General features: G+C 38.3%; 1 protein-coding gene across 4 annotated transcripts in view; it reads right to left on the bottom strand.

Moving 5' to 3' along the window:
• Positions 1–23815, bottom strand: part of SH3KBP1 (SH3 domain containing kinase binding protein 1) — a 191188-nt gene that overhangs the window by 77502 nt on the left and 89871 nt on the right. For all 4 annotated transcript variants that reach the window (XR_001922148.1, XM_018084241.1, XM_018084240.1 and 1 more), the window contains exons 4-5: positions 23414–23537; positions 7543–7739 (exon numbers count right to left, since the gene is read on the bottom strand). Coding sequence is in view for 3 of the 4 variants with exons in the window: in XM_018084241.1 (XP_017939730.1) it covers positions 7543–7739; positions 23414–23537 (321 nt within the window). In the remaining variant the exon portion in view is untranslated. The remainder of the gene's footprint in view (positions 1–7542; positions 7740–23413; positions 23538–23815) is intronic.

Here is a 23815-nt window from a genome sequence, read left to right as displayed (position 1 = left end):
TTTAGAGCAAAGTCTGAAGTCCTACTGAGGCTGCAATCTTCTTCCTGATTTCTATTTTCCAATGACAAATTATTTTAAAGTTATATTACAATATATCATAAATTTAATTTCCAGAAAACACAGTTACTGGCACTGGCTTTAAAAGAACAGAATAATCTGTAACACATTTATACTTTATACAGTTTATGAGTATATAAAAGTGTAAGTACTACAATCATAGAATCATAGAATCAGCTGGGTTGGAAGGGACCTCTGAGATCATCAAGTCCAACCCTTGGTCCACTACCGCCGTGGTTACTACACCATGGAACCAAGCACGACTTTTAAAAAATAATCCTCAACTAGGGAAAATATAAAGAAAGAAAACATTTCAGAAAAAATCCACAAGCTAATAAAGCTAAATAGACAACAAAAGAAGAGTGTATAGATTTCACTTTACAGGTTATATTCCCTTCGGTTTACATTCATCAGCCTTTTTATTTATGTAATTTTCAAAGTCAGGTGGGTTATTCTTTTCTTTTCACGTAATTCTATTTCTTATTTAATTTTTAAGTTCACGTATGCTAAGAATATCAGAAGTTATTTCATTAGTTTTTTTTATAATCTTGTCAAAGTTATAAAACTTAACAACTCAGATGTAGCAACTAAAAATCAGTTATACCATCTAACAAAATCCAAGTGAGGCAAGAAAGAAAAATTCATTTTACTATGACACGGTTTATAAAACTGTTTATTCCTAAAGTCTTGATTACACTAATTCAAATCTTTTTATATCAGTTTATATAAATTACTTTTATTTAGGTAGAATTCATTGCTATTATTAGGCATACTATACATATTGATTCAGTTCTCTTAAAGCTCATGAGACAGCAAAAAAAGCTAGCTTGCATGTCAGTACTGTTATTACTGAAGCATTTTCTGTGTACTGAAGTTGAAACATGAGACAAACTTTCCTAGAAATTCAGTTTATGTCTCCATCAAGTATCTCTGGAACTCAGGAAATCGGCTTTATTCTAAGCTATTTAAGCACAGTATTTTGGTTTTTTTAATGATACCTCTTTTAAAATGTCTCTTGGGGTAAAAGGCCTGGTAATGCTACAGAGTCAACTGAAATTCAGAGATTTACAGTGACTAACAAGCTAATGATCACCAGCTGGATCCAGAGCAACTTACAACGTACATACTTTTATTGTCATCCTATTATGAAATAAAATTGCATTAGCTTAAACCTACACATCCTGTTTTTCTGACTGGAGCATCATAAGATTTCCTAATCAAACCCATGACCGAAATAACAGGAGCATTCCCTCCCAGAGAGAACTCCTCCAGAAGAACTCATTCTGGCAGAAGCCCAGTGCTGTGCCCCAGGAGAACAGACCAGATTTTCCACGTTGCTTTTATGAATAACTTCTAGTACTATCAGTACTTCTTACACTACTCTGCTTCTATTTTAAGATGTTCTTCAAGTAGTTCAAGTCAAGAACATAAGCTGAAAATATTTTCATGCATATGCTCAATGTGCTTCTTTCATATCGACAAATCTTTTCTGAAAAAGTCCAACTATACACATATACATCCATACTATAAAGTCTTGTGGCATAGACAACAACTAACTTGAATTTATTTAGACTCCAATAACTGCCTTAAAAGCAAGCCTAATAAAACATCACAAGCAGCACAAACCAGTGTGTGGGTAACCTCCTCCGCCAAAATCTGCTAGTGCAGACTGATGTGTAAGCTGAGCCATGTCAGCAATACTTGGACAACTCTGTTCAGGCAGCTTGAATATTTCAGAAGCCAAATTGACAGAACATAAAAGCACAGATATGGGATAGCAGGGAAGGGCAGGAAGTATATAGGAGATCAGGAGTCGCTCTTCACTCACATTGCACACTTCAGTGACTCAGCAGAGAGTCACTGACAGCCAAGGTTATCAAATTTATTCCTCTCCTTAAACTTCATTTTGCATTTTCTATTCTGTTCCGTTGGTGCCAGGTCCTGCTTTGAGTTAGCCTCCCCACAACGGGGCAAGCTGCTTTTTGACTGTCCCTCATTTCACCTTATTTCCCCTACCCTTCTTTCTTATTCCTCCAAAATAGGGTAGTAAATCTTCTAAGGTGTTTATTTATAAAGTTCCACTGCCTCAGGAACACCAGCCACCATTTGCAAGCCTGTGCTAATTTTTCACATAATGAAAGAAACACATGAATCTGTTTCCACACTGAATTCAAGGAATGGAAAGTGACACCAGCAAAGGAGTGACACCCCACTGCAGGCAGCTTTGCTCTCAGGACAACTGCAGAAGGGGTCAGGGTCCTTTTTCCCCTGTAGGTTTCCTCACAAGGTGGCACTAGAATAAATGGCTAGGACAGGGATGCCAGACCATAGCCTACAGAAACTTTAAAGCAAAACATGAATGTTGCTTGAAGAGATGAGTGTTTCCTCTGTTCCTACACAGAATTTGACAAACTGCTGATGCTTGGCATGACTGCTGCTGCCATCGCTGATGCCTGAATGTCAGAATAAAGGAATGCCAGAAACCTGTGCTTTCAAGTGCAAAGCACTACACACACTCAGTGCTCCCATCACATGCTCTGCCTCAGCAGGTGTCTTTAATAGCATTCATAGTCAGTACCAGGTGGCTTTGCTTGCAATACATTTTTTCGTTATCTCAGGATTTTGAAAACTGGCTTCAACATTTCTGCAAGGGGAGCAAGCACCTCCAAAGGCATCGGAGAGGCAAAGGAGGTAGCAGTGAGAGGCAAGTGCACACAGAACCAGGGCTGGCCACACACCATGGGTGCTGCTGGTCAGGGCTGGCAGAGCTCAGGCACATCGTCAGCCAGTTTAGAAACACCAGGAGGAGCCTCCAGCTTGCGTCTCTCAAAGAATTCTCTTTAAACCAATGAAAATTAAGAGGTAAAAATGTTTTCTAAAAGGAACCAGGCAGGAACCGACAGAACAGGTGTGGCAAAGACAGACTGTCAGTGCAATGCGTTCACTGCAGTTCCTGGGTCCCCAGCTCGCCAGCTAAAAATAGAAACTCAGACCTTGCAGGCACTCAGTCTCAAGAGTTTACAAATTTCTATCTTATTACAAAGGACAGGTAGACTTAATAATTGACAGGAGCTTCTAGCCCTTATAGCCCTTGTGTCTACTTCCATTATTTCTTCTCCATTTCTCCTCTTCCAAACATACTGAATATACACAAAAAAAAAATTTCTGTATAAATTCAGTGTTTTGCAGTGAGGATCCCTAAACACCAGTTAACTAGATCTTACAAGCTGCTGAATCTAAAGGCATAACTGCCTCCCCTTTATATTAAATCATTACAGTGGCTGCAATATTCCCCAGTTTGATAGCTAAGTATATAATTTACACTAGGTTTTGGCAAACAGTACTGTGACCTCATCAAAGGCTGTTCATGAAATTTAGCTCTGCCCAAATTCACCTCTGCTAGCCAACTATGGAAGTCTTGACTGAAAAACATTACAAACACATCTCAAATGGAAAATGCAAAAAAGACTTTCAACAGTCTCTTCTGAAGTAGGGGCAGTTTTCAGAAAGATAAAAATAGCTCTTTAAGACTTTTTATTCTATATTCACCTATTGTGACCTTTAGCATTTCCAGTCTGAAGCCTCAACTCACAACTCAATCCAATACAGTTAATTCACACTATGGAATGTATTGGTTGAATTAATCTTCCTGTACTTGTAGAGGTTTATTCTTAGATACAGGAGAGGAAAATGTGATAGCTTGTTAGAACAATGGAAGCCCATACAGATCATATTGCAAGGAAGTCCAACCCAGAAACGCTTTAGATAAGCTACTAAGAAATGAAAATGGAAAAAAATAAATAAGCATAAGCACTTGTTTAAATGTCTTGAAGCTGCACAAGCAGAAGGAAAACACGTGAAACAGGCATTTCTATTTGACCATAAACCTTGTACTACTTTAAGAGTGTTACACTGAATTTTCCCAGGAGACACAACATATCTATATGCATATTGTATTTCTTCTAAAAATTCATCTGTAGGCAAGCTATGTCTTCAATCACACACAGCACTGTAAAACAGTTCACTTACATCTATCATTAGTGGAAATCTGACAGAGCCATGCCTCAGGAATCTGATTCTAGTTATACATGGCCAGCAATCAACTCATCAGCACAAACACTCAATAAAATGGACTACAGAGCATAAGTATTTGATTCTTCTATTTTTCTAAAATAGCAGAGGTCTGATGGCACTGCTCAAATTAAACTCCCACAAATGCATCACTAATTTCCCTAGGATAATCTGCTTCTGTGATTTTTAGAACAAAGAACAGCTAAGCAATTAATTCTGCACACCAATAAAACCAATGAGGTTTCATGCAATTCCTCAGTTTTGCCTTTTATTGAGAGTCTGTTGATCACCTTAAAAGACAAGGGCCACTATATCCTACATTGTTACCAGTGGGCAAACACTTGAACTACATCAAACTGCCCCATGATTTACGGGAGAGCCTAGTGGCATCTGCTTCTGTTCTACTGGCAGCAAACCTTTCTGCCCTCATATTCCTGCCAATATTTGTGTAAAAGCCTTCTTAGCATCCTGTTAATTCTGTGTGAAATATGATCTAAATTTGTGATTCATAAAATCGAAAACATATTAGAATATGAAGTGATAACACCAACAAAATAAGACCCCGTTGATTCTTATGTAAATGGGACTGACATTTTCCATAGGAATTATCATGTTATAAAAAATTCCACATTATAAAATCCTCACAGTAATTTACTGATGTTATTTAAAAAGCAATTGTTAGGAAATTTCAAATCAAAAATGTAGCAGTATCATTACAGTAATATTTCATCAATAACTGTATCAAGAGGAAGCAATAGAAAGTTTTAGGGTCTCCAAACTTCAGAAAGCACTTTAAAAAAAGGAATTGAGAAAAGCATTGTTTCTACTTCTTCAAAAGATTACAAGTTATTGAAAAACTGAGGCTACTTGTAAAGGAGCAAGACACATACCAGGGCAAAGATCCCTTTAAAAACTACATTGCTAGAGAAAAATATGTATCGACTTGGCACTCTGCAGGATCTTTGCAACACTTTTGAACTAGTATGCAGAGCTCTCAACCTAAATATGACCTTGCATGGAATGGCAAATTTAATGCAGGATTCCCCCACAGACAGCATCAAATGGCAAAGCACATGGCAATGACAAGGGAGAAATTTCTTGCAGCCAGGAGACAAGTATTTGGGGAGGTTAATGGTCTGCAGTGGTAACAGAATGTTGTGTCACTGATTCATGTTTTGGTGCTGTTACTAGGCAAAGACCACAGTGCTGAAGACTCTGAATGGCACCTCTCAAAGGTTAACCTAAACCTAAGACAGGACGAAAGCAACAACAGCAAAGAAGTGTTGGTTTTAGTTACCTACACATTTAAAACACAAATAATGGATTGTGTTCACAGAATGATGCCATTATTTTCTGCTAACCATGCCAACTTTAGGAGAAATCTGAAGACATAGGAAGGAAGTTCTGTGGGCAGGATGAAATTTTTTTTCTGTTTCCTGAAAATGCCATATTCACTTTTCTGCTGGGTAACAAACCTATTTGTTGTTTGTGAAAAACAAAGGTAAGACTTCTCATTATTATAAAGTGGAGTAAGACTTTCCTTCAAGAAATGAAAGCGACTTCACAAGCACTTTGTGAACATATTAAAACAAAGGACTCCAGAGTTCAAGGGATATGGAATTTATTTTAGTCAGTTCCCACTTAAAATCACTACTGTAGAGATAACTACAATTATAGTAAACTGCAACAAAAGAAATCCTTCATGTGACATTAACAGGGCGTTATCATTTGTAAATTCTAATCTCCCTATATCAGACTTAGAAGAACTGAATTTTGTGCAACACTTGAATTATGGTCAGTGCCTTACAAGTGCATGTCTATGTTACACACCATTATAAATACTATTATAATGTAAACTGTAATCGTATGTTTATTTTAGGTGAGTTTCTTCCTGCACTGCATATTTTGTTTACATACCTACATGCAGAAAATTAATAATTTAAAACAGCTCACCTTTTGTAGAACTGCATTACTAAAATACATATTTGCTGAAGCTACAAGACTTTTTAATGTCCCAAGGAGAAAACACAGGCTTAAGTACAGCCATGCATGAATTTAAGTCTGCCTGTTGCTTCCTATATACAAAGTAATTCTGCTTACACAGGATTTGTAAGGAAATACTTGTTGTCGTAACTAAAATATCACAAGCAGCCATCAAATTACAAAACCAAATGTCCTCCAAAATGGGTTAAAAAACAATAAGAAGAACCCTTTTATTAAGTAAGTTCATGTTCTAGTAAAAATCCTTTTTCAGTTCCCTTGCAAGTTTTCATAAAGCCCAAGTGCACCTTAAACACTGTGATGTTGTCAGGGTCACAAATAAACATGCTGCAGAGAGACACTCTCGTGGCTCCATGAAAAGCTGACTTCGCTGCTCTCTACCCCATTCCCTGAATCTGGCAGGAGGATGGTTCATTAGCTACTACTCAGTGAACACCACGAGGCCTGACCTGTCCTTATCTTATATTTCAGGGGGACTTTGATGAGGTGCCATTGGAATACAGCTCAGCTGTTCCCTGCACACGAACAAAGCCAAAACCAGAAGTTTGCACCTAGAAAGAGAAGGCAAGCAGGGTACCATGGAAGTTTTGAAAAAGTCAACAGTGGTCAAGGAGTAACACAGTCTAGGTTTTCCCTTTATTTAGATTATTATCCCAGCTCTTCACTACCCTCCTTACAGAGACTGAAAAATGGTCTCCTGCAAAATATTAACCAAATCTCCCTCAGCATAATTAACTTAACAGTTTCCACCACGGCCCTGCAGGACCTTCCCTTCTCCTGTAACTCAGGGTGCATATGGGGGTAGGTGCTGAGCTATAAATCAGATCACTGAAACGATCTAGGCTGAAAAAAACCCCAAAGCTTGCAGGCCAAAAAATCTATTTCCTGTAGTGCCTGGTTCTATAGACAATGACTCAGAAGTGAGAAGTTGCCACATCAGGGACCAAGAGCAGCTGCCTAGGAGCTTCTTAAAATCACCATGGAGGCAAATAAAATGCATCATGAAACTATGCCCATAGCAAACTCGAGACTGTGGAAGCCTCCTAACACTTCTCAGCATATTAGTAACTCTATTCAAATCTAACTGTTCACTTAAAGAAAGAATTTAATGGATTTTTCTTTAGTTGTTAATTCATTAGGAAACCATGCACTTTTTTGTTTGTTTCCCTAAAGAACATAGCTTAGATTGATTAATTTGTTATTTTATTTTTCATTTTAGCAGGCAGCTAACCTAACTGGAATTCACTTTCTGTTGTGAAGCAAAAGAAAAAAAAAAGGCAGAATCTTCTCTACAGAAAGATTAGGAAATAATGACCATAAAGCTTCAAGTTTTGGCCAGTGACAGAATTTAGAACTTTCACATGAAAACTTCTTTAAACCAACACCAAGAGAGAATTAAGAAATGCCACGTACCTTATCTACTGGGAGAAAGTCATTTTCAACTTCTATTGACCTTGGTCGTAGCTTTATGGGTTTGTCTTTGAAGATATCTCCAAAGCCAACACCTTTGACCTTCTTGGGTTGGATTGTCGTGCCTCCGTTGGCTCCTTCCGATTTTGTACTGCAAGAGTCACCACCATCACTCTCAGAGCCTGTAGCATCTTTCAGGCCTGTGAAATGGAGGGATGAAAGAAAGAATCTTAAGTATGAAGCTCACTGTTATCAAATTGTGACTGGAAAATGATCCCTCCCACTATCCTCTAGAGGAAAGTGAAACGACAAGAAACATGTAGAGAGGATGCTCTCTGTGCCATGCACTCACTTTTGAGTTTTAAAAATTACTTTATTTTATCATATTGGTGTACCAGCTAGAAATTACACCAATCCACAAAACATGCATACTCCAGCATCAGAACTTCAGGAACAGGGATGGTCATTCCTTGAGTACCACGAAAATCCTTCTTCAGACAAAAATTATTTGGAAGAGAACTCAACAAAAGAGTTAAATTCAGTTGTAGGGCACTTATTGTATAAAGCCACTTAAAGCTAACAAACAGTCAGACCAGGCGCATTGTACCTTAAATCTGTGTGACTCAAGCCAATTATGCAATTAGTATCTAAAGCTACATTACCTAACTGGGAAATATAAAGCTGAAAGCTGTTCAAACAAATTTGCAATCAAATAAGCTGCATAATACTTTCCCTGCTGAAAATTAAAGCTATCTGCAGCATAAACAGCCTCATAAGAAAAGCACCCATGCACACTATCCTCTAGGAATATGACAAATCAAAACTGACATTCTGATTTGCATTACTTCTCCCAGTGAACAGGAAAATTTATCTGCACTTATCTGAAAATATCTGCTGCTTGTATAGCAGGGGCCACAGATGCAATAAGGTGATGTCTCAGCTGCTTTACAGACAAGTGCAGCAACAGGCCAAACAGCCACTGGCAGCCAAAGTGACCCACTGAAGTTTCCTCCCCTAGACCATTTAAATCTGCCTCCCTACACTACAGATTGACTTAACTATGTTTCCAGGAAAACCACAGAAATTGCTGCTACTACAGCACTAATTCTACCTAATAATAAGAAACTCAAATCCTCACATTCCCCTCAAAACCATTCACGGTGTCACAGGTGTGGATCTTACAAGGCAAAGAAAGAAGAATTTCAAGCTTATCTTCTTAATTATTTTTATATCAAGGTCCACAAAGAGATCACAATAGATTTTCATCATAAAAGGCTGCCAGTATAGATGAACTACAGAAACCGGTGCAAGTCCTAAGGCCTACAGGTACAACTTCATGATCCAAGACACAAGAGGCTCATCTGTTAAATGGGTTTCAACACCAGCGTGCTGCTAGAAAATGAAATCAGGAATCAAGACTTTTAGCTAAAAGCAGAAAAGTCATCACATGCCGCCCTGAGATTTTTTGTATCCAAAACATGAAAGGAGCATAAAGGCAGAATCAGAGAAAGTTCTCAATTAGAAAGAAACAGAAGGACTAAAGACTAAGCAAAATGTTTTGGCCCTCTGGCCTCCTAAGTGGCTGCCATCTACCTGTTGAACATCAGTAACACTTCTATTTCTTCAGACATTCAATTTAGATAGCAGTGAACAAGTTATTTGTTCCATAAGCTGTGCAGGATTGGAATTTAAATGAATATTAAATAATTCTATTACAATTATTTTCTTAAATATGCAAAAGTCTTGATATCTTTACTTGGATCTTTATTTTTTTGAAGAAGGGGATCGGGGAAAACTTTAAATGTGGTGTCACTCGTTTATTATGGTAGTTAGAATGGTTGTATGCCTGCAAATTCTGTGCACTACTTCTACTCCAGACCTCAGGAAAGCAGTAACCAGGGAATTCAAGCATTCACTGAGATCCTGCTCTGTGCTGTGGTTGGCAGAAGAGGAGTGGTCATCCAAGCAGAGTAGTTCTACAATGTTTCCAGCAAAAGCACTCAGAGATGCAAGGGTTAATTAAGCTGGAGAAGTATAAATCTCTTTGGGCAATATGGCAAAGTCACTGCCCTTTTCTTATTCCCTCACCTTGCTGTGACTTAGGTAGAAGTTGTACATTCTACTAGCTGGACCCTCCCCAGCTTTGCAAAGTATCAGTGACTAGGGCCCTGGCTGAGAGAGAGGCCAGAACTAACTTTATTTACCACTTTTAAATGCAAAGGGAATGGTCAGCAACTGACTATACTGAGTTCCAAATAATTTTTTCTGAGTATAAAACATCCACAGCTCAAAAAACTCAAATTGCAGTGATCATCATCTTTTTGCTGAACAAAAAATCTTGATATGGGATAGCAAAATTACGCTCCAGCAAAGGTTCCTTCTGCCATCCTTCCCAAAATCTCCTTTAACTACTCTGTGACAGAGGGAAGGAGAAGTGCAAAGACCTCCCTCCACAAGTAACTGACAGAATCCATGACTGCTCTTAGCCACTGCTGAAATGAACATAAAAGCTATCTTTAAAACAGGTAATTATAACAGGTTTTTTGCATCCCTAATTGTGGGAGAAGAGGATTTGGAACTTGGTCAGTGGATGGAATTAAAATATGGAAGTAGTTATGAGAATTACTCAACAGGTCTCACATGGACTTCCAGATCTTTGAAGTCTGCATGAAAGAAAGATCAAAAACCTCAAGGGGCTCTAATAAGAATAAAGCTTTTGTTTCTTTCTGGGCCATCACTTGTTCTTCATTATGGCATCTTCAGCTTTTATGACCATTCTTCTGTGATGAGACATCACACCCTTGTATCAGAAGCCTCACCTTAGGCTTAAAACAGATTTCCCAAGCATCACCCATCTGTGCTTGATGACAATCCAAGAGCCATTTCATTCTCTATGCTGCCACAGAGCTCTGTCTCAGTATACAGTCCTCCTAATGAAAGCAACACAGCATTTCTTTTTCTTCTTTTTTTGTTTCTTTTTTTTTTTTAATGGGGACAGAACGGATTGAAGCAAGGCCTGTCCCAACTAAACTGCATTTGAGTGGTCAGACACAAAGCTCCTTCAGAGTTAAAAGAGTTCTTCCTGATCAACTGAGAAAATGACCTGATTTATTATTTTTTGACTGACAGAAACTGACTCTGTAATTAAACAAATAAATCAGTAAGAATAAAAGCCCTGGTTTTTACAAGAACTAGTCTGCTCTCGCTGTTATCCCAACACGGCTGAGGTCTAGAGACAAAGGTGAAAGAAGAGGAGAACTATATGCAGTGGAAACTGAGAACAAATCAGATAAAGATCTGCAATGACATTAACAAAGAATAATGCAGTGTTTAAGTACAAAACAGTCCTGCAGAAAATAGCCTAACATGCTCTTACTATTAAAGACATGCTAAGGAGACTCTCTTACCTTCCTCCTGAGGAGCATGAGATATACAACTCTGATTTGTACAGATAAAGAACTTTCAGGTAAGGATTTGTAACACTATGTCCACCCTTGCCTGAAAAATTGTCTCCTCATATATTCTTTTTCATTGGGTTGTTCCCTGATATATATAAAGAAAAAGAGAGAGAAAGGGAGAATAAAAGAGAGAGGGGGGGAGAGAGAGAGATCTCAGCATGTATGTGTCATCAATACTCTGAGTTCAATCCTGCCAAGTGCAGCTGCACTGGCCTCCCCAGCCCTACCTATGGAAGGAAGGGATGACTGATGGCTCAGGTGATCTCTCCTCTTAAGAACAGAAGAATGTCACTCTTCCAATCACACGTATTTTGTTTAGCTTTTCATGGACTTCTATGACACTACTGCAAACAGCTTAGTAGGAGAATATATCTAGATGGACAGTTTCTCCAAAAGACAAATGTAGCCCATGGATAGAGCTGGGATCTAAGCAGGAACCTGAGTGACAGACTGTCATTATGAATTTTAAAGATGAAATTTTCTTCATGAAGAGCTACAGCTAGCAGGGAAGTCAGGTTGCCAAATGAACATTAATAGCTGAGACCATTTCAGCTGTCACAGTGTGCTGAACAGCACAGCTACACAGCCTGAAACAGCTGTGGTCTACAACAATGATGGACTTGAGCACCAAGGTAAGCCAGCAGCTCAGCAAACTGCTACCCTCAGAAAACCTGAGCTTGCTTCTCTTTAAAGCCCAGTTATTAAATACTTCAAATACAGCCAGTATAGGATAAAAGCTACAGTTGCCAGGCCTCTCACTATTTTTTGTTACCTTTTTTTTTTTTTAACAGGAACTTCTCTAGAATCTGTCACCTCTCTGTCAGCATTTGGAGAGCTGACATCGATAAGGTGCTCACTAATGTGCCTACTATCACATCAGGCTTAATAGCAGGAAATTTTTTCAGATCTTTAATATTTCTCAGGACATAAGTCTTTTGGGGATATCACTCCCCTTTTCTATCTCTGTAAGCAAAAACACTGTTCTTTCACCTAGATTTACTGATGCTGAATCATCTATAGCACCACAAGGTAGAGCTCAAATCTAAGTATTGGGTGCACTTTTCTAGCAAGTTCTGAACAAGGGCAGCATCACCAGCAAGAAGTTAAAATTCCCAGGGCCCAACTGTTCCCAGCTTTTGGCTGGGCTAAGATAAGGGACTACTGACATACAGCTATTTAAAAATGCTCAGAGCTCTGATTCTTTGTTGATTCATGCTCCTTACAAATGCAAGCTAATTTAGTATTCATGAAAATTAAATTCTCTCAACACTGTCTGGAGGAATTTCGCACTTTACACACATTTTCTCCTCTATGGGTATATAAGAGAGATTCATTTTCTCCAGACATTTCAAACACACCACACTCCTGCTTATAGCAGTTGCAGGTCTTTTGAGAGCAACATTCTGAAATGTACCAAAACAGATTACCTCAAAGAGGGATTAAAAAGAGACCACAATATCAGACTTAATTCACCAATGGCCTCTCAGAGTTGTGCTGGCATCAAACCAAGATTCTAAATCAGAAAGATAGTTAGGGATGATAAAGGGCTGTGTAAACTAAAGCTGTTAAAACAAAAATAAACAGCTGTGATAAAATTAACTCCATTCAAAGCAGGAAACAAATCGTTTCTAAACAGCTTAAAATGGCAGGGACAAAAAAAGGGGAATCCATTGTAAGTTTACAGAGTTTTCTATTTTGAGCTATTATTTGGCAATTTAATTTTTGTTCTTTATTCTGGATTGTTCTCTCCACCAACAATTTGTGGTCCTGGGCAAATGGACCAGGATGGACCACTGCCCTAGTTAGAGCAGCTGGGACCATCACTGTGTGGGCGTAACCTAAACTGTGTATTCTACACCCTCTATGTCATTTCCCAGGAACTGTTAACAATATACCATTTGCAGCAGCTGCCCAGAGAACATCTGACCCCCCAGGCTACAATCTGGGTGTTAAGAAGCCTGTGAGATAGGAGCATGTTCCCATCCTCACACCAATGACTCCGGTGTGATAACTCTCCTCCAGGGAGTCATTAGCACCTCCACACCCAGCCTGAGGAGTCATGGCTGCTAATGAGCCACCAAGGATTCCAAAAATACCTCATGACTCACAATCACCCACTGTGGAACTCCCCACCCTGGGGGAGGTACTGGGCATTCCCACTCGAACCTGAGTGTGTATCATCTCGGGGTCTTGGAACTTCTGGGCCTACTCATCGGATCCAGAGGAGGACCAGAACTTCGACCAGGCTGCGACCAGTGCTCTCACCAACAGGTTTTCCTTTCCTTTTACTTTGGACTCAGGGGGACCACGTGGGGCTCAGCAAGGGGGCCAAAGAACACCATTCTGTTTGTGTCCCAGGGTGCTGGGTTATACATCTGGGTTTTGTGGGTTAAAACCAATTGTTTGTCCATATAATTGTATTTATTGTATTACTTTTATTAAATTATAACCCTGACTTATAATCTCTTTTGAGTTGGGTTCATTTCTCCTGCCGGTTTACCTTTAAACCAGCACAACCACTCTGACAAAGTATAAGCCAATGATGCTCTGCCCTCTAAGCACTTCCCTGCTTGCTCTGTTAAGCGACGGAAAGGTCAGCTGTTCAGAGGCACACACCTGAGACAATGCAAAGGATCTCCTGATTTGGTCTGGCAGCCAGAGAGAAACGCTGTCAACTGTGTTTAATAGAACAAAGAACTTTGTAAACGAAGCCTATTGGGTTTTTTGCCTTTTATGGAAGGGAAGGAAGGTAAGGGGAAATATGTCCTTTCCTTCTATTTAGAGAATGATAGCATGGAATGCTCGGGTGACCGATCTGAATGACAAAGGTGATTAAGTTACACATGGTAATTGCAGTAGATGAGACAGGAACTGTTCTTCTTCCCACATATTGGCCAAGACAGAATGAGTACACACAGCCTATAAGGTATTTTTCTTGAGCTTGCTCAAGAAAATCATCAACAATATTCCAGTGTCATTAAAAAATCAAAAACAGAAATGAAATTGGATTTGAAACATTAATGTAGAAGAAAGACATGTCGATTCTTCAAAGTTTAAAGGTTAATAAATTCATACTTTCAAAAAACAAATTTATGCTTCTTTACCAGGAGTGGTTATACATGTACAAATTGCTGAGGCAGATTATCTCAGTATTAGTCATTATTTGTTATTCTCAGTCATATTCCTTGAAAAAACATAACTGTGTCAGCTAAATATTTTGTCATTTGCTTTCAGCGTGTTCATTTTCCTTTGCACAACAGTTCTTGCCACATAAGTAACAGCCCCAAGACTTTTATGCTTGCACAGGTAATCATGCAGGGAAAAGGGGAGTGGTGTCCAGCACCACGCAGCAGCATGCATTAAGGGCCACGCAGCGCAAGCATCTTCTGCAGCAGGAACACAGAGCCATCAGTACGGGAGCTGGTGGCTTCACCTCATCCCCAGCCACCTCCCCGAGTACTGTAAGAGCAAATAGGAACAACCACTCATTCAGGAGTTCTACAATTGTACCATCATTGTCTTCATTTTGGAACCACTTTTTTCACCACCCTCACTAAGTACAGGAACATGTCATTACACATGAAAGGACAGTGACCACAGGCGATAGGATTCTTTACTGGCCACTCACCAAACACCGGTCTTTGGTGAGACTCATGAAAAATTGGTAATGGGAATCAAAATCAACAGAAGGACTTAATGTGTTTCACCCCAGTCAATATAATGCTTCCACACACCACCCCCAATCCCTCGCCATCTGTACATTCATTCTCCAGATAACAGGATGCTTACTTTTAATCATAAAAATTTCCCTCACCCAATTTTATCATTGTTCGTTCTCAGATATTGTAGTAGCTGTGTATTTGATATACGCTCTTCTTTGCAAGCAAGTTGTAAGAAGCTGAGGTGGAACACAAAATTGTAACTGTCCTCTTTTCAGAACTGTTAAAATCCACATTTGGGTTTCTCATTTAACTCTCCTCACATTCAGACACTCCTAAATGGGGTTTATAACATCATAAGTACATAAATCATACTGATTTATCAGAAGTCTGACCAGCCATAATTCCGCAAGGATTAAGGGGAGGGTAAAAAAAAAAAAAGAAGAAAAAAAAGTGGTGGAGCAAAAGAAAACACAAAACACAATTGAGGTTACTCACGAATACTTCTGTTTCAACGATCCTGTCTCATCTTCTTCCATTATATCTAATATCTATTACTGACAGCATTGTGGATCCACATATAAGGAAAGAGAGGCAAATATTTGTCAAATCAAGCATTTTATCTGCACTGTTCCTCAGTTATTGCATCTTTGAAGAAAAAGAAAGTGAAGCAAGAAAGAGAAAGTAAATCAGTAAAACCAAAAAAATTAGAAATCCAATAAGCGTTTTTCGTGGAGGTGCAAGAAAGTTGTAGGATGAGAGAAAAGAGGGCTGTGATCAACAAAATGACAAGTAAGGAATTTTTTTATTGCTGCGTGTCTTTCTTCACCCAGCATATGCAGTAGCAAAGATTTTCTGACAGCAGATTGATAAGCAGAATGCCAAGGAGCTGGAATTGTTGCTGAGCAGAGCCTGCCATACCTAATGACCAAAAAGCCATGTCAGCATATGAAGGCAAGGCCGGGTGTTTATGCAGCAGACAATCTTGCATATCCCAGTGAAGGTATCTCTAGAAGCAGCTCCACACTAATTGAACAGCTACTACAGGCCTTTGTTAAGTAAGAAAATTTCTTTTAAACAGAGCAATTGGGAAATGGCTTTCGAAATAAATGTATTTAGCACTAAGCATGTGTTTGAAAAGTAAAAGCTCTAAGCTTGATTCAAAAGCTGAGCAACGCTTCATGCAGTGTGATACAAGTGAATTCAAGCACCCTTTCAGCATAACTAATCTGAAGTTATGAATTGACTTGAGCTTAATTTATGGAGAAATCAGAAAGCTGAAATTAGAGCAGCTATGGGTTGTTTTAAACAGACATCCCTAAATGAAAACAATTCTGTTGAACGCCTCCAAATGGTTTTCACTGGAGACATAAGCACATGGATATTTGCCTAAAAGTATGGACCACAGATCAGATATGAAATGGAAGGACCTGGTCACATCATCAGTCGGGATGTGTTCTTCCTGCTCAGGAAGAACACGATGAGTATGCAGGAAGTGAGCTGTCAACAGACAGAGCAGGAAGAATAAGGAACCCTTCTTTTCTATGTTAGTTTAGGAGAGAACATCTCTAATAGTAACAACAGTGCCAACCCTTGTTTTGTCTAAAACTTCCAGATTGACTTCCTGATGACCTGATTTTGAGTACTGCCTACTCCTCAGTCCCAGTTCCAACCCAGTAAGCAACAAACAGGCCACAAGTGTATCTGGATATCTGGCCTTCTGAGATGCAGTTTTATGGAGAAAGCAACATACCTCTGCAGCATGAAAAAACATGCAACTCTCAACCAAACGCTAAGGAAGGTAGTATTAAACAAGATATCTTTTATCATCTAAACAAAGCTTAGACAGGTGTGTGCCCCAAGTAATGTGAGACAATCTACCGTGGGTTAAGCTGTCTTCTTGCAGCTGGTTATCAAGTATTCCTGTAGACACCTATCCAATCCTGCACTCCAAAATCAATTCGATGAAATTTATTTTCTGTGACATGGCACAACCATGGGCTGCCATGATTAACAAGGAGAACTAAATGCAGAGCTCTAGCACAACTGGGAAGGTGACTGAATTCCTCCTGACCACTTACGCTCACCCTAAATGACTTGAGAAAAGGGGAGGGGTGATTTGACTCTTAATGAAAAATTTGCTGGGCATGGAGAGCAGGTTTCTGGAAAACTTTGAAAGGTAATCCCCAGGAAGATTGTGAAATTAAAGGCTTCAAAGGCAGACCCTGCATCTGACTTGAAGCTTGATCCTAAAGTCAGAAGTCAAGCATACTGGAGATTTACTTCATAAATTCTTATTATATTCATCAGATAGGTGGATTAGAGAACCTGATGGTCTAAGAACTCTGCAAAAAGCATGAAATTTGAGTGATTCATAAGCAGTCATGAAGACTATAAAGTGAGAAACAGCAAAAAAATCTGAAGACCACCAGCCACATGGTCTGCTCCATCCACGGCAAGAGCTTGGTTGGAAGCTTGACAAGAGCTGCAAAATGAATTCTAGTAGACAGGGAGATAATTATCCATGAGGAAATAATCAGAGTTGCATACAATCACAGAGATTTTTGTTCAAAAAAATAAAAGATCAGGTTTTGTTAAAAAAAAAAGGTGTAAGCGCAAATATCAGAATAGAATAATATCACTACAGCTGCTTCATCCTTTGCAGTGGATGTGCATAAGCTCTCAGAGGTAGGAGAACAAACACTCCCAGCCAGAAAGGAGAAAGAAGGGTAGCACAGCTTGGATCTTCTCAAGAGAAAGCTCTCTGCGACAAAAGCAGATGCCACAGCCAGCACAAAATCCTGCTCACTGGAAGACAGGACTGAACACTTTGTACTTAGTCACACTGAATGTGACTCAGTAGGATCTCATCCTGCTAGATTTTTCAACGAGGAAGCAGCTGGAAGGACAGATTTCTGTCTTCCTTGCTTCCTCTGTCTTGCATCTGATCTAACCATCCTCTCTTATTCTGTATTAACAGGGCAGTAAAAGCACATTAATAGCAGAATGTGCCCTTCTTCTAAAAGGCAGAAGGCAAAAGCCTGAATGTGAAATGAAAATATATTTTACTCTCCTTAGCAGGAAAAATGTCTCAGCCAAAATGCTGTGAGTAATAACTGTCAAAGACAGAATGCCAAATGAAGAGCATGCAGTAAATTAAAAACTAAAAAACTCCCAACAAAACAAAACAAACAAAAAAACCCAACAAAACCCTAAACAAACCAAACCCCACAATGTCCTTTAAGAAAAGCAAAGCATATTTTATGAATTCAGCAATCACAATGGGAACTTTATTTTTAGAGCAGAAGAACTTTTAATTCAAAGATTGGTGGTTATTACCAACAGTCTTCTTGTTTCAGGTGGCTAAAGGGATGGGACTAAATGTCCTTAATTTCAATCCATAGCTGAGATTCAAACATCCAATGTAATTCACGCTCTACTGTGGGCTTACACACACACATTATACAGACACAGAACATACACATGCACAGAAGGAACAGGTGCATTCTCATTGCATTAAGGCAATTCATCAGCAGCAAACTGACTTTAGCTTACAGACAGATATATATGCATGTAGAGTAGCCATAAGTGAGTAGCAGTGGCACGTTTTACAAGTGTAGATAAATCAAACAAGTACAGAGGACTAAAGCTATTGCTTGTTGATTTTGAAACACACTCACTGTTATAACGTCTGTAGCTGTCAATCTTTGCCGGTACCACTCTGTACAGAATTGTCCCTTCAAAGGCAGATTTTCCTGACAGCAGGCAAGAGAAGGAAAGACGGGAAAAAAAAGAGAAGGGGCAGGGTGGGGGTAAGGAGATCGAATGGTGGTAAAAAGAAGGGAAAGGAAGACGTTTTAATCTGTATTTTCAGTCACTAACATTTTTAAAGCCTCATTAGCAAAACAACGAGAATATTAACAAAAGTATCTGATTGTACATGAAGTTAAAATATTCTTACTGCATGTATGTCAGATAAAATAATCTCATGATTTTGCTAAAGCTGTTCTTTACAGTGTCCAACAGAATGCATTTTTCTTAGGTTTTGTCTGTTGTCCATCAAGTTGTGAGCCTTGCAAACAAAATTATTTGTCTGTTTTATGCAGTCTCCTCAAAGAGCACAGGGGAATCCTGAAAAAATATCATTACTGCACTGCAATGATGTACTCACAGTGGCTCAACATTCCTGATGCAGATGCACTGCACTTGAACAAGCACAGCTGACATCCAAACAGGGCAATGAAATACTCACATTTCTCTAGTGTACCAGGATGCTGTGAGCATCAGAAATACTGAGTCTTTCCAAGATGACTTATTAAAAATATTTTGTAGATGGGAGAACAGTTTTTGTACATGGTCTTAAGCAATGCCTACTGAAAGGGATAGGACGCTAAAACCCGAATAAATCAGTTTTTCACCAACAGCTTAATCAGGTGCTTGACTTGGCACACATTAACAAAAATAATAAAATACTAAAATTTAAAGAGAAAACAGCAAAACAACAAAAAATAAATCCCACTTCCCATCTTATATATTTAACAACATTTTTAAAACAAAAACTATTAATTTCTTATTGGGTGAGTTTTGGTTTTTTTTTTCATTGCTACTGAGATAACTCATGTTCTGATATTTAGAAAACAAAATTCAAGTGAAGGTAAAGGAATAAGCAGCTGAGATATTTTGTGTGTTGGGTTTTTTTTAAAGACGAGGTACCCAGGCAAAGCCCAAAATGATACCAATGCCAGCTTGTTGCCAATCTCCCCTACATTACCAGCAAGAAAATTAACGTCTTCAGTAAAATTTTATTGCAAAATAGCCAGTATATGGGAATTGTCCCAAGATAGAATCACATCCATTTTGATACCAAAAATGTGTATTTTTTTTTCTCCTCTATATCATTCTGTTGGACTTTCACAAAATAAAAAGCTATACTCATTTATGTATTATAAAAAGCTGTTCCTTTGTTTTGTTCTTGCAGTTTAATTAATAACGAAAGGTTTTCATTTTTACATGATGAAAGTAAATGAAATAAAAAAGCCACAAATCCATCTTTTCACTTTGTTTTTACAAGATATCATTAAAAGAATATTATTAAAACAGTCAAACAACAATCAACCCATTGCTTAGAGAAATGTATGTTAAGTTTCATGACACTGTGGAGAGCCAAAGAGACAATAATGGAAATCTAAAGTTTTAAGAACTCAGGATAGAGGAGGTTGTCTGACTAAAGCATCAGCTGATGAGTCTGTCATCAGTTCTAACTCTTCTCAGTGGCCATCACTAACAGGTTCTAAAATTAGCTGATATGTACCATGAGGCCTGGCTGTACCTGAACAAACACATACAAGAGACAGCAAGATATAAAAGGCCACCTTTAAATGCTGTCGTGACATTGTCATGAACATGCAAAATGCTTTTCGAAATAACCTCCTTAATAATTAATTGTTATTATCTCAAATAGAATTTATTTGACCACATGTCATTTTGTTGCTTCTCGACAGGCTGCAATGACAAGAAATGGTATTGAAAATAGTCTTAAAATTAATACTAGATCTCTGAGAAATCTAGACATTAATCTTATCATTCATGTATCTATTTAATATAGGAATAAAATTATAATGTATACTTCTGTTCATGCTGTAACTGTTGGTCAAAGAAAAGCAATGTTTTAATTTAAGAGTATGCTTTAAAAAACAAGGAACTGCTGTTTACTCTAAGAGTACCTGATCATGTCCATCACAAAACATGCCTTTGAAGACAAAAAATTTGGCAGTCACTTTACAGCTGGGATAAATACTTTAAAATCAAACAAGCCAACCTTCAAATATTTGGATCTTGTAACAGTCTTGCTTTCCAATCTGCTGAGCACTCACTATCTGAGGGAAGGCACAGGTTCCCAGTCCTTCCAAGTTAAGGGGAAAGTTAAGTCCCACTGTCAGGATTCAGAAATATTTGGGAACTTCCAAATTAGCCTCAGGCATTTTCAAAATAGGAAATCTTTGCTCTGAAGAAACTTCTGAGGTTACTCTATGGCAGAGCATGAAAAGAAACCAAGATAATTTCTTCTAGCCATTTACTCTGATCTGCCATAAAATTTACATGAACACAACAAGATCAATAAAATCAAACAACATTCTCCCCATTTGGCCTGGTGTAGATTGTAACAGAAGGGCAGAGAAAAATGTGTTTTTATTAACCTTATTCCTAAAAAGCCAAGTTATATATTTTTTCTCTTCCACATTTCTGTGCAGAACCTCAGTGACTGCCCAAGGTTCTTGTTCAATGTGTTGGTATAGCCCCTCGCACCTGAGTGCCATAATCTAGAATTTCTGTTCAAATCCTGTGATACAGATGTATTCAAACAAAGTTTCCAGAGAAACAAAAAGGAGTTATTGCAGATTTCAAGTGCTGTCATGTCTTGTGATCCATGGAGGAAGGAGACAATCTAGAGGCATGAAGATACACCCTTTTGAGATGTTACCCAGAGCATTTCGACAGTAATACTAACCCGATGCTCAAATCTTTCAGGGTTTACTTGTTCATTTTTTATTTTACCATGTTTTCAGAGATACTTGGAATGAGATTATCATTCCTAGTCAGTTGCATAAACTCACTGAAATTTTTGCAATCTCATTATGGAGATTTTCAAATCCAGATAGTCAGTGTATCTGAACTGAGCCTCATGAAGCACCATGTGGTAGAGAGCAACACCTGTATCAATTACATAAACCATACAGAAAGAACTGAGTTGATGCATAGTTCCCATAATTCTTCTAAGGGAATGTAATTATTAAATCTGTGGTTTTACTTGAAGAAAAATAAGTAAAAAAGCATTAAAATCCCCATAATAATCTCAAAATTCCAAGAGTCCCAGTCTCTCTTTCAGGAGGTTTACAGTGTTCTTCTGTTTTATAGGTGTATCTAATAGCTCCTAATAACACATCATCTTACTTACCCATAAAGCACCTCCAAAGAATTAAATTAAATACAAGAAAGACGAAAATCCATCTCTCAACTGTAGTTACCTTCAGGTTATTTAAAGAGACAAAACTGATATCTGTGTTACTGCTATCTTCTCCATACAAGTATCACAGCTTTGGATTCCACTGACAGTTGGAACCAGCACACAAAGCTGAGTTTGAACAAAGCATGTGCCATAATGGACATCAATAGCTAACGCTTTGTGGCTGCTCTGGCACACTCCAATGTATGTTTTGTTAAAAGCCACTTTAGAGATGCTTATTATAAAGTAAATATTACTTTATAATGGAACATTCATTCATTCATGTAGATAAAACTGGGGTATTCCTTCCTGAACAGTATCACCTACTTTGTTCATTTATTTAGTACCAAACACTACAGACTCCAGAGCTGGAACTACATCTACACAATTAGTTCTTCAAGACTCACTGTATTTATAATGAACATAATTCATGATAGCATATACAGGTTATAGAAAGGAGTTTGCAATCTCACTGAAAAGTGCATCTTCACTTAATGCCCTTTTTTCCTATCACATTAAAATTTTTAACTTAGAAACATTTTCATTCCAGTTTGAAGGAATGTTACATGTAAATATCTTTAGCAGGACTGACCACAAGACTGGGTCACCAGTGCCCATTCACACACGAAAAGGTGCTCCATTACAAAAACAATATAAAAATTTTTCATCAATGCAAAAGTCAGGTTTTTTAGAATCTTATTTCTTTGGCATGAAATAAAGACAATACATTTGCCTTAACTGGAAAAATGAGGAAAAAGAAGGAAGTATTATAATTTTCTACCTCTTACGGACAGCATGAACTATAAAGGCTTTGGTAAATTTCAGGTGAGATAAGCTTACAAAGATGTTGACAGTTCTTTGACTTTTGCTTGTTCAGAGATCTCAGAAGAACACTACATAGCAATGGATATGTGCTGAAAATAGGAAGAGCTTGGCAAGTATTGTGTAATTAGCCTGAAATATGCAAATACAATCGACTTTTTCACTAAAGATTCAGAATCGACCACTGAATTAGGAAACAAAAAGAGTATCTGCTTAAAGAACATAAAAAACCATGAAGAATAACAACTTTCCATTTCATATAACAGCACACTTTTGGCTCAGGTTATTCTCCAAGGGAAGTTATAAATAGGACAACCCACTACCATGCTTATACTATTGCAAACTTAGTTACCAAACATGCTTTTCACCTGCAGCAGTACTGGCCCACTGTAAATGAGAGAACAAAGTCCATGTCCCAGTTCTGGCCTTTTTCCCCTTGGCTGCTGGGGCAGTGGGTGTCGGAGGTGATAGTAACATGCTCAGCACCTGGAGGGAAAAAGTGCCGCATGTCCCACACCAATAATTATGAATCCTTAAATCTACTGGAGTCATTATAGAAGGCATGGCACTTTAATCCCTCGCTTAAATAAGCACAGCCACTTTGTAGATGTTTGGTTACTTTCCATGTCTAAAGTCCCTTTTAATTAGTTCTGAAATACAAATTCAATATTCATCATTGCCTTCTCTTTTTTTGATCTGTTGAGGCTCAGCAGGTCTTTAACACAGCTCAGGGAGCATTGGCAATATTGCAACTCAGGTAGCTCTGCAAGTACACACTTATCATCATCATCTGACCCTTTCAGCATAAATTAAGAACAATGGCATTCAAAAACACTTCCAAGCAAGAGATAAGAATGTGCTATCCTATCAAGGTGTTATGGGGTAAAGACACAGGCATACATACAGAACATCAATAATAATTTTTTCCTTACTTGACTTTACTTGCTCTTCTTGTGCTATTCCAACATCATCAGAATCAGACAGTTCCTTTATGAAGTTGGAAGGAAACATGCCAGTCTTTCCATTGAGTATTCCTTCCCACCAGCCCTCTTCCACCTGCACCAAGACAAAAATAAAAAAAAGGGGGTTTAATATAAGCAACACTTTGCTAAGTTACCTTATATACATTCAATAAATTACAGTAATGACTCTGAACAGTTTATATTAATTTCAGGTATGAGGAGCACATGGCATAGGCTCTAAGCCAGAACATCTCTCTTTTTTTTTGATAAGTGAAAACAAGAAAGATGCATGAGCCCATCTGTAAATGTCATCAGTGCTGACAGCAGTCAGAAGTATGGATGAGCATTAAATAAAAGGATAAAAGAACAACT

This window comes from Manacus vitellinus, unplaced genomic scaffold (genome assembly GCF_001715985.3).
Source record: "Manacus vitellinus isolate BGI_N305 unplaced genomic scaffold, ASM171598v3 scaffold_7_pilon, whole genome shotgun sequence".
Lineage (NCBI taxonomy): Eukaryota > Metazoa > Chordata > Aves > Passeriformes > Pipridae > Manacus > Manacus vitellinus.
This window is presented reverse-complemented; position numbering and strand designations above follow the sequence as displayed.